General features: G+C 40.7%; 1 protein-coding gene across 6 annotated transcripts in view; it reads left to right on the top strand.

Moving 5' to 3' along the window:
* The window catches only part of acot7 (acyl-CoA thioesterase 7), a 162,614-nt gene that overhangs the window by 101,069 nt on the left and 45,004 nt on the right, over nt 1-16,541 (top strand). For 3 of the 6 annotated variants that reach the window (XM_033640248.2, XM_033640240.2, XM_033640224.2), the window contains 4 exons: nt 6,504-6,595; nt 6,813-6,927; nt 7,703-7,717; nt 7,897-7,983. In XM_033640248.2, the coding sequence (XP_033496139.1) occupies nt 6,504-6,595; nt 6,813-6,927; nt 7,703-7,717; nt 7,897-7,983 (309 nt within the window). The remainder of the gene's footprint in view (nt 1-6,503; nt 6,596-6,812; nt 6,928-7,702; nt 7,718-7,896; nt 7,984-16,541) is intronic. The other 3 variants (XM_078170154.1, XM_078170153.1, XM_033640231.2) reach the window with 1 other exon arrangement.

The raw sequence follows: 16,541 nt of genomic DNA, 5'->3' as shown, positions 1-16,541 counted from the left end.
TCGGAGCAACATTAAATTTAGGTAATACAATGGTTATCATAGTTTTTAAATCTTGATGAACAAAGAAAATACATTCATGGATTTCATTTGTTCCTCGTACAGCCGTCTTGTCAATGATTCCTCATAACCCTGGGTTTAAAGTGTGTCTCTGAAAAACCTTCAATTTGGATGCCATGTAGACCTTTACCCTATGCCGCTCCAATGAGAAATCAGGAGAACCTAGCCTGAGTCTAGTCTTGCACAGTTGAAAATATACCATAATGCTTAAAATGAGAATTAAATATTCCTTTTCAGGCACAATGCTTCATCCCAAAACTCCACTCTTGGCATGATTTCATCTACTCTTATCAGCCTGTAACATCCCACAGTGGGCCTGTAAAAGTAATGGAGCCTTGGCTCAGCACAATGGAAAATCTGTGGTTTTGATCATGCGGATCAAGCACTAAGAACGATCCTTGCTGCACTGTCTCTGAGCCTGGAACATGGTGTTCAGGAAGGAGAAAAGAAAACAAGGTTTTTTTTCTGCTCAGGGGAAGAATGAGGGGTGGTGGGCAAAAGTCAAGGGGGAGAGCGGAGGGCTGAACGAGTAAAATACGGCGATAAATCAAGTGAAACTGCTTGAGGTGAAGGAAATGGATGACGGTGAGGTGCATGGAAAGGAAAAAAGATTGTTGAGAAAGAGAGAAGGAGGAGGAAAGAAATGACAAGATGAGAGATTGAAGATCTTAGGGTTGTGCAGACTGGAATTGGGGATGATTCAAAGTCTTTATGAAGAGAGAATGTGCATTTAGGAAATTTCAAGAATGGTATGAAGTAATGATTGATGCCTTAAACTTAGATTAAAGGGGATTGGATGATGCATAAGTAATGCTGAAGGGATATTTCTCCCACCTAAGCGCCCATGTGAACACTCAAATCACCACCCAAAAATGCCCTGATTTATAATTAAATATGACAGAGCATAGCATTTGGGAATTCAGTGTCCTATTATACAGTTTTAAAAAAGCACAGTCTGCCTGTATGTCTCAGGCTGCTCGACAACAGCTACTGGTGCTGTTTGCTTGTAGTGAAAACCTGATTTGATGGATTTTCGTAAATTTTAGGGTAAACACACCAACCATCAGATTCATTTGATTTGTTTCTGAAGCAGACTTCCAAACTCTTTGACTGTGGTTTCCATTGTAGCTACATTTACATCAGGATAGTTTATCACTGCTTAAGTGCTCTCTGTTTGCTGACATTACACTCCTGTAAAATCAGCCAAGTGATGCTAGTTGGATTGTCTCCTGTGTAATATCCTGCCACTCACAGGCAGTTGTCCTCTTGCACATTTATGCACTCAATGCACTGCTGCACCAATACACCATCAATTAAAAAACCCATCACCACTGCCAGGTGCCATTTGTCTCAGCTGTCATCATGACTGCCAGAGTGCCCTTTTCCATTCATTGTTCTAAAGCTGCCATCAGATGAACTTGAAAAATCACGCACAAAGTCACTGCGCCGTGAGCCAGTTTATTGAGCACTGTGCCATATAGTGTGGAAATATGAGTGAGCAGATTTGTGGGGCTTGTGTTCAGGGTGGATGCAGCCAAAACCTTCCTATCCACTAATTCATTAATGCTAACTAAGTAAGCCAGCTGTCCCTCCTGCCAGCTGAAACATCTCCTTTGTGACTGAATTCAGTTCTCTGTAATCACGATAGAAACCAGCACATGCAATGAACCCATTTCTCAGTGCTGATCAAATGTTTTTTCAACCATTTTGCAATACAAACACCAAGATGAACTGAATAGAGAAAATGTCTATACATAAATGTTATGACGACAGTCCATCAAGTTGCTTTTCCTTTAAAAATGTGCATGATACTGCATTTATAACGAGGAGTAATATGTGCTGTTTTAAGCCACATTACCACCAAACACTTTAGGTATAGTACTCTTACTACTGGTACCTAATCCATATAGATATGTAGCTAAACCTTAAACCCCGTTTCTGTCAAGCAGTACAGTACAGTTCAGTTCTGTTTGGTGTGCTTTTTTTTCCTGTTTCCACTCTGAAAAGTTGAACATGGTACCAATGGACCAGTTGTACCGTCCCATTTTTGGTCACCCCTCTGTTGGGGTACCTAGCACACTGCAACACTAAACCCCCGAACCTGCCTGAGCCGGACTAGATGCACAAACCTGCTATTTCTAAATATCCCATGGAGAGACTCTCACTGCGGCCTGTTTTATTTTGTTCAGAAAATGCTGGTGTGCAGCCTCATTCTGTGGACGATAAACAAGGTGCAGACTTCCCTCTGTGTCACTGCTGATGAGGAAATACAGCGAGTCCCGGACAGAGCAGTGAGTGACCACAACCCCCGCCCACATTTAAGAGTACTGTTTGCGGTCTAGGTACCACGTCTGAAGGGTTACTTTTGGCTTCAAAGGTACCATAGTAAAGTGTTTGGCGGAAACGGGGCTTTAGATCAGTTTAGTGTTTCCACTGCAGATAGTACTCTGAAATGTAGGCTGGGTTTTACCAGATTGTAACATCTGCATCACTGTTCTATCCAGCTCTTGCTGTATTTCCTCATCGCTGAAAAAAATCTTTACACGGCGAAGCAGAGAAACATCCACACCTTGTTGACAGTCCACAGGGTTGCACACCAAAATTTTCAGAACAAAAAAGAACAGGCTTGAGTGTTTAGAGTCTCTGTCAAAATCAGTGGGATTTTCAAAAACAGCAGGTTTGTGCATTGAGTCCTTGTTGAGCAAGAGTGACTGTTCTCTCTTTACCAATCAACGGACTGCAGTGTTTCTAGCTCCACCTGTTAGTATTGGATCAGTGTGAGGTACCTCAATAGAGGGTGATGAAAAGAAACAAGACAAAATGGATTGGTTTATTTGTACCATCCAGAAATTTTGACAATGGAAATGCAAAAACTGGTCTAATGTGTAACAAACAGAACCAAACTGAACCGGATTACTTGGTGGAAATAACACTTTAATAGATACACTGTGAAGGTGCAGTCCAGGCAATGACATGGTCAAACATTGACATTGTCGTCATTTGATGCAGAGGGATTTTAAAATCAAAGCCAGTTCCCTGGTTACATTCTGGTCAAAAAGGTCGTTAGTCGGACTGGGAATGGTTCTTAGCCGGCTGGCTCATTCTAGTGATTCACCCTCTGTCCCTCTGTCCCTCACTTACTCCTCCTACTCCTCCTCCTCCTCCTCCTCCTCCTCCTCCTCCTCATCCTCCTCCCTTCATCCTAAACACAGTTCACTTAAAGGGTCCAGCAGGAGCTAATAATAGACTGGAGTCACTCAGTCTTGGTAGAGTCAAGGATATGTAAATATGCCTTTCTCCTGTGGGCAACTTCCTGGTTGCTGGCATGAGCGGGAGCCAGTGAGAGGAGGAGGAGAGAAGCGCGGTCGGCATGGCAACATGGCCTGGCTGCCTGCATGGTTTTAACTCGGGTGTAAAATGCAAATGTTATTCCCCAAGTGTAGCCTGCCATAAGCTTCTGCTTCCACTCTCTTCTCTTAACTTCATATTTTCTTCTGCAAAGTCTCCATTGATCACAGTGCACACAGTGATGTCACAATTCTTTATTTTCATTGCGACTTTATTAGTTATGCACTGTCCTAATTTTATGTCCCTGTAAATGCAGTGCAGTCAGCTTTAAGTTTATTTGGCAAAAGTGAGTATAGTAAAAACATTCACAAAGCAACAATTAAAAAACACCTTCTTCCATAGCATCAAATAAACGAATCTGAATCTGAACAATACACAAGAACCCATCAGGTCCATCACATGCTGCAGCCACAAGTTAACAGCCTTTAATGCTATAAGACACTGATTTCATTCTAACCTGCTCTAACCTGCTGTCTTTAATCTGTGTGCCTCCCTTGTGTGCCATAACAACACAACCTCAAAATAGCCCCTCTCTCTCTGTTAGTGAATTAAGAGGAAAAAGTGTAAGCAGAATGGAACAGATATCGCTATGGCAACCTCTCCGCCTGATTGCTATGAGATATGATTTCCACGAGTTTGGTCCTCTGATCTTCTGCTTCTTAACTTTATGTGGGAAGGCAGAGCTAATGCCTCCAATGTTTCATGTACTACATGTATATAAAGTGTATGTACATGGAGGCATATAGAAATATCAGACCATAAAGCAGCTCTTCACAGGAAGAAGCATCCATGTTGTTATGGCTTCTTTGTAAAAGCCCATTAAGCCTTATTTCTATGGCCAAGAGACATATATAACCAGGTTTGTGTTCCTGAGGGTAAGTTCACTCAGCAGGTTACTTTAGGTTTGGTGTCCAGTTGATGGAAAGGCAACGTGTCTGTGTTGAACTACACCACACCAACCAAATAGGATATGCTGCAGCATCCCCAAGTAACACAAAAAGAAGATAGCCTTAACTTTCACTTGATCAAATGATCAGGTAACTTATTTAACATCTGACCACATGGGGCAAATACACCAACCACACAGTCTAATAAAATACTTCTTTATAGCAAGAAATTAAACCAGACTATTTAAATATTTGGCTCTTACACACATTTTTCACTCACTGATGATAGGATGGACTTGTTTGGGGATTCACAGGAGAGGAATATTTCAGGGATAAAATGTTAAAGTATCAGCACTTACTTCCAACATTTTCTAAGATATTTAATACAAAATTACGACGAGATACTTTAAGTGTCTAATATCTACAAATATTTAAACAAGTAAAATACTCAAATAATAAAAATACCGTAATATTGAGCATTATTTATCAAAGGTGTGGACTCTAGTCGCATAACTTGAACTCAAGTCAGACTCTTGTCACAACTTTGATAACTAAAGATTTAACTTGACAAATTCAGAAAAGACTTGCAACTTAACTTGGAATTTAACACTAGTGACTTGTGACTTCGATTGGACTTGGGGAATTTTTTCTTGAGAATACTTGATACCTACTTTAAAAAGTATGATCTTTAACAGTGTCACATGTAATTTTTTTCCTCCTTCATTTCCTGAAACAACTAACATTAACAAACCAGGAGCGACATCACTTTTCTTGTTCTGCTTGCCGACGCCTTTCACAAGTATTTAAATCTTGAACCTTGAGCAAATAGGTGCGATTTCTTTTAAAAAATGTGGGAAAAAAGGCAATGATTAAGAGGATTATATTTTTTAAAAAAAAGTAGGGAAAAAAGAAAAAACGCTAGGGAAAAACTGTATTTATAATTATTATTGTCATACATTTTAAGATTATGCTGTAGAATTATTATAATTTTTAAGCATTCTTTCCAGTTCATTTTCTGTCTGTCTGTCTGTCTGTCTAAAAAATAATAATTTTCTTGTTTTTAATTCTCTCTTTTGACTAATTTATTGCTATTTTTTGGGGGTCATTTTGGGTTCTTTTTTTGTGCATTGCATTTTTCTCATGTTTTTAAAGGAAATGAAGCCAATTTGCTCAGGTTTCAAAGGGTTCATTTTCAAGATCCATTATGTTTGAACCAATCTGACAGCATTCAGTGTTACAGGAGAGAACCACTAGGAATTAATGTTACTTACCAATTGAAAAAAATGATACCAGAGATAATTTCGCTCATGTACACAACTGCACAATGCTCACCAAAAATGGATTAATATATTGTTATGTTGCTGAAATGGAAATACATTTGGTGAAGAGTGCATTGTGACTTGTATAAGACTGGAAATTTGTAATTTAGGACTTGAGACTTGTCTTGGGACTTGAGTGCAAAAAAATAAAACATTCCCAGGATTTCAGCAGTTTCATCCAACACATGTTCGTGTCGGCCCAAATAAAGTTTGAGTATGAAATATGGCCATTTTTAGTAAGACTCAAAGATACACGTTATTTTTCAGTTATCATCTTCTCATACTTTCACCTACACCTCAAACAAATCTTTTAGTCATCACAGAAGACAACAAAACTAACCAAACTGCGCTCATGTGTGTCTGTATGTTTTGACACATTATGTGTCCACTGCCACAGATTAATATTCGTGCGGAGAATTAAATAAGTGAATCATCATTGTATTTCATCCATTTTATAATCACAACATGAAAATGCAGAAAGGTCAGGATTTAAGGATTACGCTAAACCTTGCACTAACCGAGGAGCCGTGTTTATTGAATGTGAGTTTGTGTTCTGAATAGACGTGGATGATTGTCTTTGAAAGGAGTCGTCATTTGTTTTCTGCTCCTTTGTCTGCAGCAGAAAGGCTAATCTTTAGGCAGCACCACTGGGTTTATTAAAAACTGGATAGGCTTTTATTGGACTGTTAATAAGAGGGTCTGTTTTGACAACAGCCATTTCAGAATCTTTTGCACCATTGTTGTTTCATTTAAAAGACATGTCAAAACTCGTTGCTTATTGGTTTATTGGCCCAAAACACTGTAGATTGTGTCAGTTAATTTGGTGGAAGAAAGCTGTAAAACTCCTCACTGACATTTTCCTCGGAATTCAACCTTTTTTCTGTGACTGCAGGTGCCAAAAAGCTGGCCAACAAGGCAGCGCTGTGGTACGTCCCCTGCTCCCTGCGGAATGTCGACAAGATCATGGATGTGCCGCCCATCAAGGTACATGGAATCTTAGCTGCTCTGACCTTCATGGACCGAAGCTTGGCATTTTACCTGTCTGCTTCTCTCTGTCTCTTATCGGACTCTCTCCCTCATTTTTAACTGTGTGAAAAGTCAATTTTGATTGTGTCTTGAATATCACTGTGATAAACTTTACTCACCAATGCAAAGACAGGTATTTGTGCACATGTTCAAACAGTATATGCTCTGTCTGTAGTACGCCAGTGAAGAACAAGAGGAGCAGGGCAGAAAGCGCTATGAAGCCCAGAAGATGGAAAGACTGGAGACCAAAGCAAGGATTGAGGAGATGGTGCCACCTACACCCAAACCAGGTAACATGCTGCACTAAAGGCCTCAAATCAAATCCTGACATTAACAGAAGTCTGAGGTGTACATAATGACTGTGTTCCCACGTGGACTGAAAGACGCTGCAAATATCAGCAGATATTCTTGTCTGTTATGACTGATGTTAACGACATTGAAAGTGTCAGAATGGTTTAACCTGCAAATGCTGCAACACCTCCACTTAACGCAGAGGCACTGCACAGACGTATTTGAGTCTGAATTAATGTCCATTTTTTTGTTGTAAATGTGCAGGAATTTAAGTAGGTGTTGCAGAAGAACATTCGGAGACACAAAATATAGGACACCATGTTCTGATATTTCCATCGCTGTACCTTTTACAGCTCAGTGCTGTGATAATAAACTGCAGCATGAAGCCAAAAGCAAATATTTTCTTCAGTGTTAGACATTTTATTTTGGCTGGCTCTGATACTGGGCTGATTTGGACTGTTATATACGGTCGATTTTTTTGTTACACTGTGAAACAACTATTTAGTTGGAAATGTTATTATTAAATACTGAAGCAAAAAAATGTCGACTGCCTGTAGAGTAGGTGAAGAATCCCCCCCTCACTTTGAGTAATTGCGCTATGCATTATGCACTATTGCTAACTTGTGCCTTCACTAAATATTACTGTACACATACTGGACACTCAAGAGAGAACTTCCAATTTAGTTAAATGACAGTTAAGTAGATCAAAGGTACATATTTGCTGTGTTAATGTATGACTAATTCTGTAATTTTGTCATGTTCAATCAACCGCAGAGGATCCGCCCAAAGGTATGTTCACTCCTCTGTAGGCTTCATCTCAGTACAGTGACTTTAGCGAGGCAGCATACAGAAGCATGTCTGTGTTGGTTTGCTTGGACAAAATATACACTAGCAAGTTTTTCGATGCAAAAGCTGCAATTTTTTTCTCATCTATTTGTTGTGTGTGTGTTTGTGCTTTTGCATCACAGAACAACACTCCATTAGTTTCAGCCAGTCCAGTCTGATCCATTTGGTGGGCCCTTCTGACTGCACGCTGCACAACTACGTACATGGCGGTGAGTCCAAGTGCTTATTTTAACTTTTAAGATTGATTAGGTGGACGGTTGACTTTCTGTCTTAAGGTAAAAAAGTTGCAGAACCAGTTCCAGCGTCTGTCTGTAACATGTTGCTGATAAAATAAGGGCCATTAAATTCTTTTGATATATGTGGTGAATGAAATCACTGCCTGCAGTGTGAGGAAGGTCACTTATGAAGACAAACCCACTGAGAGTTCACACCCAACTCTCTGCAGCTTTAATAACATTTTAGCCACTTTTAGGTCATTGTTTTGGTCACCAAACACGGTATGGTTGAGTTTTGTGTAGCGCTGTCATGATGATTAAATTTCAGTTGACGATAAATTGCCTTACAAATACTTGCGATGTGAAATGATGCCATTGTCAGCAAAGTAGTGTCAGTTAATCTCCATATGGTTTGCTGAAACAATTGTTTGGTGCACACAGATTTATTTTAAATAGCTTGTTCTAAAACTGTTGTTCAGGCCGACTTAATATAACAAACATGTGGTTCAAGGCGGTTAAAGGAGGTTTGATTTTATTACAACAGGGAAACACTAAGCCAGTGTTCTCTGTGTCAGACCATAGTTGGGACAGGGAAGACTCTGTTTAGCCTCCAGGCCCAGCGTTGATGCTAACTTCAGGGTCAACCCCCTTCACTGTACTCAGCAGTTGGGAAGCAGGACAGCAAGGAGAAGCAAGGAGCTGCAGCACTCATAGACAAACTGAAGCTTACACTGTACATTTACTACCACTCCACAACTTTACTTTCAGTTACCTTTCTGCTCTGATCACCAGTATCTGTCTGCTTTGAGCGCATTCAACATCACTATCGCTCCCTCTTGCTCAACCCGTGCTATTCTTATGACATCATGTTTCCATCCAAATGTTTTTATGTGAATTCTCTTATTTGAAAAGCTGAGTGGACGCGACAACTCCATCATAACTTTCTCCAGAACTGTCAAACACACTGCTGCACCTGTAAGGGAGACTCTCCGCTATAAATCAAGTGAGCCGTGACTGGCACCTCTCTGTTATTATCTTGCTTCAGAAAGCAATAATACAACAATACATTACAGTCTCATACAATGTGAGCTGAAACTGAAAAACTTGCCCAGCAGCTCTTTGCTTCCATGTCTTTTTTTCTTACATCAGAGCCTTGTGCTCAGGTAGACACTTTATTTACTGAGCTGATGCAAATGTACCTAATGTTCTTTCTTTTTGTTGATTTTGTTGATTATTCAATATGATTGTGGTCAGCTCCGTTAATCACAATCAGGTGATTATGTTATAATTGCAATAGGCCAAGTGTCATGGCTCTCACCATCACTCTGTAAAGCCAGCCGTTGCCAGACCAGACAACTTCAGACAAGCTGAGTATACACTTCCTGCTCAATGTGAAAAGCTGAGGGAGCTGAGATAAACCAGTGACTTGTGAAGAAAGTCTGACGTCTAGCAGCTGAATGCCCAGATATGTTTCTCAGTAAATCCAGAGCTAAAGGGCCAGTGAGTCCTGGACTAACATTAATCTGAATCCAGCTGTATTCTTAAGTTGGTCTGTGCCTGCTTGATGTGAAAGTACATACGTCTTTTTTAACAGGTTGATAAGCCAACGGTTTCCCAGGGCTGTGTGTCTGTGAGTTTGTTCTGGAGTTTTTCTGCCCCTTGGTGGTCAAAATAATCTAATTCAACTTTCACCACTGACCAAAGTGTTCTAAAACAACAGGGAGTGGTTGATGTTATTTCCCTGAAATATTATCTATAATGCAGTGAGGGGTGCATGAAAGCCTGCACGCTAACAGAAGAGGATAGAAGTCATCCACTAAATTAATTGGACCGCTGTGTCTGCATTTACCTTTTCATGGCAGAGGCCACAGAGGGACAACCTTTTGTACTCTCTGTTAGCAGACAACACAGACTGATGCTTTCACTTGTATACGTGTCGGTGTAGGGAAGCCACATTGCAGCAAGCTTGCGGAAAATATAAAGTAGGTGTTGATGATGGCTACATACATATATGTGTGTGTGTGTTCCTTACACAACATAGTGGCTGATCCTGCTTTAATCCCCTGAAAATGTAAATGTTGCACACCCACCCATGTGTGTAGCTTAAAGGAAGCTATGTAAAGAAATAAACATCTAATCAACCGACTTCACTGACATACACAGCAGTGAACTTTATTTTCATATTCCTATCATATTCCTAGTATAAAGATCAATGCAAAGTAAAGTTTTACAGCTGTTTTATTTAAAGTTCAAATGTACTAACACTGTGTGATTGATCAGCTGCTGACAGAGCTCAGTGTTTCCAAGTCGCCCTCTGCCACTACGTATCTGGTATCTGTCAGATTTCTGTGTCACTCTCATACATGTAAAACAAAGAGCTCATGAACAGCATCACGCTGTTTGGTTTTCAAAGCAGGGACAGATCTGACCATCCATGTCCTCAGTACAGTATGGAAATCCTACGGGGAAGCAGATGAGACAGAGACACTCAAAACACAGAACATACAGTCATATGTTGAAAGACACAGAGGGTCAGGAGGAAGGAGAGAGATTTATAGGAGAAGTAGAAGAGATATATATGTAGAAGTTGAGGTATGGAAAGATAGAATGGGACGAGTAAAGAAACATTCACACACTCACATATGCAGTACACGTTTACATCCATCTATTCCACCTTCAGCAGTTTTGCCTATGAATTGCCGACAAGGTTCCTTCCAGTTTTATAGCCTCCGGCATGAACCCCCAGACTGTACTTTTGGTACAGCGTGTCCCGTGGCAACACAGCGGAGGCACAGAAGAAGAAATACTGCTGAATTTAATCCAAAGTGAAACGTCCTTGAGAAAGAATTTTGTGGCTTTTAGTGCTTATGTTCTCCTAAGTGAATGGATGAGTGAATGCTTGTTCGGTTCAGAAATGTCTCACCGTTTTTTTGGGAGCGAGTGTGAGTACTTGGGGGTTGTGGTGAGTGATTGTTCTGTATATGTGTGTGCACTGTTGCGTTTTGAAATAACTGCTCGGGTGCTTACTTGCATTGACAGCACTCTGTGCGGGTTATGAGCATGGCTGTAATGGTGAAGAGCAGAATGACAAGGACAAAGCAGGAAATAGACAACTAGAGCAACAAATCGAATATAGAAGGTCTTCATAACAGGAAATTTATGGTGCTGATGCCATTTCCAATTCTGTGCTTCGCTGACAAGCTAGACAACTCGGAGGCTTAAATTGTTCCTCTATGACTCGTCTTTTGACCTTGTTAAAATTCTGACTGGAATTCTGACTGGGCATGTTCAAGCATCTTTAAGCAGAAAAGCTATTTTTATTATTTGGCAGTGCATTCAAAAAGGCATTTTGAGGCCCGTTGCTTGCAAAAAGTGAAAATGCTTCGTCTGCATGCATTCACAGAAGCCCTCCAACTGAAAAACTGTATGCACATTAAAATATATTGTCATTTTTTGCAAGCAAGAAGCCTCATGTAGTCTTGTTGTTTTCCCTTTTCCCCCCACTAGATTTGATCCAGATTCCTGAAAACAAAAGTTTGAAAAAAAGTGCCGTAGAAAAACAATGGCCATGAAAGCACAGAACATACAGTACAGCAACAAAGATTAAAAGCAAGATAAACAACTAATTTAATGAGCGCGTATCCAGATTTGATGGCTCAGCCACCCGTAACCAAAGACCTGGTTTATCTGATGTCCCAAACAACATAAAAAAGCAAACCCTCACTGGAACCCACTCTGGCTGCATCTGTAACAAATCCAACATTTTATCAGTGCAGAACAGATGCTTTTTATCGGCCGAGGTATATTGTTTCTGGCAGCGGACTCCTGCCTCATACTGCCATTTCTATCGAGGTCAGATATGTAAAGAGGCCATCAGAGAGACACCAGATAGTGAGGAGGAAAAGCAGACGAGAGACACTGACTGAGAACGAGAGGCAGTGTGAACAGGACAGGACAGCAGGACGGGAGGAGGAGGGAGCAGGGCGGGACAGATAAGTGTCGCACGCGTCATGGTTGCCTTTTTAATTTGGCGAGCTCGCTGAGAAATCTGTCCAATTAAAAAACAAATGTGGAACAAGCATGCAGGTCATTTAGAATACACACACACACACACACACACACACACACACACACACCGCTGCTCTCTATCTGTGCATGCCATTGCTCATTAGGCAATGTTCCCTGTTGTTTGCTGCTGCTGCGGCTGCTTTCACTACACTTATTTTGTTTACATAACTGAGTCAGGTCAGGCAGCCAGGATGCTTGTTCCGCTCTCTCTCTTACTGTGCCTTACTCTCACTCACTCCCCCTTCTCTATATACTCTTGTTGGAGAAAAGCTAACTAACTTCCATGCATCAATGCTGAGTGCTCACTTACTGTATGTTTCCGCTTTTGTGGTGTGTTAAAGTGGCCTACTTAGGGGCGTCAGTGGCTTAGTGGTAGAGCAGGTGCCCCATGTACAAGGCTGTTGCTGCAGAGGCCCGGGTTCGACTCCAGCCTGTGGCCCTTTGCTGCATGTCACTCCCTCTCTCTCTCCCCCCTTCACACTTGTCTGTCCTATACATTAAAGGCTAAAAAGCCCCAAAAAATATCTTTAAAAAAAAAAAAAAAAAAAAAAAAGTGGCCTACTTAGCTGAAGCCCAAGGAGACATAAACCACATGCACAAACACATCAACACTCCGGATCTCACATGCATGTGTATTCATATTGTAAACAGGCACAGTGGATGCATAATGCACCCTGCAAACAGTTCTTGATTGTTTCCTCCATAAAATACCATCTCTGTATGTCTTATTAATTATTCCAGCGACAAAGCCTGACTGACAGACAGCACATTGTAATAGCAGAGCCAAAATATGACACCGCATCCATCCAGAGATTTGACAATAATATCAGTGACGCTAATGCAGGCTAATACAATTATGTCGACGTAATACCATCTATTTGGTCAGGAATGATTTGATAGTTGTATAGGATCTCATTCGGTGTTGTGTGGGCATCATATTCACACCCTGTTAATCACAGTAAGACACATTCTCTCACTCACCTCTGGTGGTATCGAGATGTGCACAGAGACTGTTGAGGTTTTGGTGGGGATTGATGAACAGTTCTCATTCAAACAACTTTCCACAGAAGTAATAGTCCCTGTGAAAAATGTTTACAGTGTATGGATGTGGATGATCCAGGGTAAACTGAGCATGTCTGGAATCACAAGTTGCTGTTATTAAATGTGATTTTTAATAGCTCAAGGAACACAATCAGTGAATCTCATCCACATATGGTACAGTGGCAGATATATGTCACAAACTGGTCACACAAAACCAAAAGTAAATGCCCGACCAGGATCCTGACATGGACAAAACTCCTCAGTGACACATGAAAAGAGTGTTTATTTTATAGGTCAGTAGAATCGTTTTATTATTCCAGGCTTTCTATTCCACTAAGGTTTAAAACAGAGCTTCTGACAAACGGAGAGATTGCGTACGATTTAGCTGCGTTTTAATTGTGCAGAGTTTATTTAGAGCGATAGCTGACGGTGTGGCTGATTTTACACTCTGATTCACCACTGCAGCTCAGAATAACACGAGACACCTGAGTGATGAGAACTGGAAATAGAAACGAAAGAAAAATAATCCACACGCTGATAATTGGCTCCTGTGATTATAAATGCAACATTTCCCTCAGATACAATTCATCATCATTAACTACTTCTCCAGTCTTTGCTTCAGTGGCAGAAACAGTCTGGCTTTACTGTGGGTTTCTATGTCACATATTCAGAGTAGTTTCACTTTTAACATTTGGAAATTATTTTGTATGTTTCTACATCTTCATATTCTGTGTAAAATTATATCATTAAAGTCTGAGTAAGAGCTGTAGGCACAAATCATCACTCTGCATCAAAATTCCTCTAAACAGGAGCTGCTTGGTGTGCAGACTTGTCTGTTTTCTACATTGCCAGACGTGTCTTTAGTCCAGCACCCACTCCATTGGACACTGGGATGTGTGTGTCTTTTGTACTGTTTTTTAAGAGTATATTGCTTGCATTTCAATCTACACATTTTTGCAGTCACTTAAACAAAAGGGTCAAGGCCTGCGACTGTACAGTTAGTCCTTAGATGGTAGACACCTGTGTGCGTAATGAAAGTCTCCAACGTGCTGAGCAAAAATTGGAAAGAGTGGAAATTGTCTGAACTTCCACTGGGGTCCACAATGCCCATTAATTCTTTCTCTTTCTTAATTTCCTTGTCTTTGTTGCTCAGTCTTTACCGTCTGCCCACCTCACATCATTATCTAATGCTCTCTCGTCTTCTCTTTCTACTCGCTCTCCTTCTTCCTTCATGTTCCGAGGAAGCGTACCACCTGTTTCCATGGCAACAGCTGTTGATTGCCACAGGTGGACACAGATGCTGTTTGATTAAAACAAATAGGCTGCAGATTTGATGTTAAAGGCACTTGAAGTTTTCTTTTTTTCCATCTCTGCACAAATAATCATTGACAACTGGCTGACAGGAGTGATCTAATGCCAGCAGCTTATGTTGTGTTAGAGCTCTGTTTGTGTGCACACCTTTCCATGTATCTGCAGTATGTGTGTATAGGTGTGTGCCCCTAAAGCAGTTGGTGTGCATAGATTTAATACAGGGGGTGTGTGTGTGTGTGTGTGTGTGTGTGTGTGTGTGTGTGTGTGTGTGTGTGTGTGTGTGTGAGCCGCAGACTGGCTGAGCACAGGAACACATCCATCACTGTGGCTCTATATTATCTGTCCTCTGCCCTGATCTATGCTCAGTGGGTATATAAACATGTCACTGCCTGAGACAGAGGAATTCAGGGAGACAGGGATATGTCCACTGGAGCTTGTGTGATCGACCTTTGTGAGGAGTGTGAGTGCGCGCGTGTGTGTGTGGATTGCTTCAACTACCTCTACCTCTAGCCTTCACTCCTCCAAAACCACCATTGATTCAGAATAAAATACTGAATCAGCTGCATTGGTTGAGCCTCTGGAGGAGAATCTTTAAATACGGGGACATCCAGATGAAAACCAAGCCCGTGGTATAGAACAGACACTTGTTCTTTCCTCCCTGGTAGATTGAAATATAGAGTATTTCTTAATTGCAAAGGGAGTTACTTGTCTTGCTTGTATGGCATACAACATTGAAGACTTAATGACCAATAACAGATCTCAGAGTATGAAACATAACACCAAATATGCTTCTGAAAACTCCCTCATATCCATTGGGAGGACAGACCCACAAACGTCAGCATGCTTGAGGAACCAACTATTGATCAGATTGCCACCACAATCATTAAAATTGTAGGAAACTTGATCTAAAATCAAGTTTTGTCCAAACTATGTAGAGCGGGGCTGGGCAATATATCAATAGTATTTCAATATCATGATAGAGGACTAGAAAAAGTCTTAGAGTTTGGATATCGTAATATCGTAGTTGGTGTTTTTTCCTGATTTTAAAGGCTGCATTATAGTAAAGTGATGTCATTTCTCCATTTAGGTCCAGACCCAGACGTCATCCAGTTCAGACCTATAATCCATAAATTACAGGGTTTTTTTTTTTTCAATTTTGGCAGAGCATTTCTATTTTAACTGCGGCAACATTTCTAGCTTTTGCAGCACTAGTTCAGCGGCCCAGAAAATTCACAGACCAGTTGCATGTGCTAAATCATGTCACTTGATGCTACTCAGCCAGTCACATCCATGCATTCTGATAAGCACTGTGACTTGAGTCAGTAGGTGAGATACACACACACACAGGAGACGAGATGAGAGGCAACAGTCATAAGTCAGAGAAAAGTAGTTTCACATGATGTAAGAAGAGAAAGGTAGACAACAAAACAAAACCAGCATGTCTCATGAACTATACAGCATCTATACATGGGATTTAATGTGCAAAGTTCATAGACTCTATGTAACAATCTACAGACATTTTAAGTTACACAAAAGCATCAAACAAAAAGATAGAAAATCACTGTAGTTCTATCTGGTTGTTGTGATTGAAGTAGAAACTCCAGGATGGTAGAGGTGTGTCTGTTATATGCAAGTCAAATTAGTGAGGAAACTTCATTGTGGTTATTGTGAAATGTGCAGCAAATCCCACACCTATACTGTGTGTCGGAGTCTGAGGAGCTTTAATGACTTGAACCAAAAACACAACAGAGCAGCCTCGCCACATTCAAACCAGTCATTAACTGAATGAAGAGTTTGTTTACTTGTGCTAAACGCCGACATACAATCAATACGAGAGCGGGAAGGCACCAACTTTAACGACCGGCACCAAATTGATGAAACACAGTAACCCAAAGAATGGTGTAACAAGGCCTGAATTTGACTGCGTGTGTGTGTGTGTTTGTTCTTCTTATTAACTGTTTAAAAAGCAAACATATTGTTTTCTAGGAAGTTGTATTTTTTAAAAATGTTGATGTGAATGGGAAACCAATCCATCAAACCACACGGATACTTTGTTTCCAGTCTTCATGTTATGACGCAGGGGTGCAGCTATAGACAGAGGACCCTGAACGGTTAAAGGCGTACAGAGCTGC

This window comes from Epinephelus lanceolatus, chromosome 8 (assembly GCF_041903045.1).
Source record: "Epinephelus lanceolatus isolate andai-2023 chromosome 8, ASM4190304v1, whole genome shotgun sequence".
Lineage (NCBI taxonomy): Eukaryota > Metazoa > Chordata > Actinopteri > Perciformes > Serranidae > Epinephelus > Epinephelus lanceolatus.
Note: the sequence above shows the minus strand (reverse complement) of the source record. Positions and strands in the feature narration are given on the sequence as shown.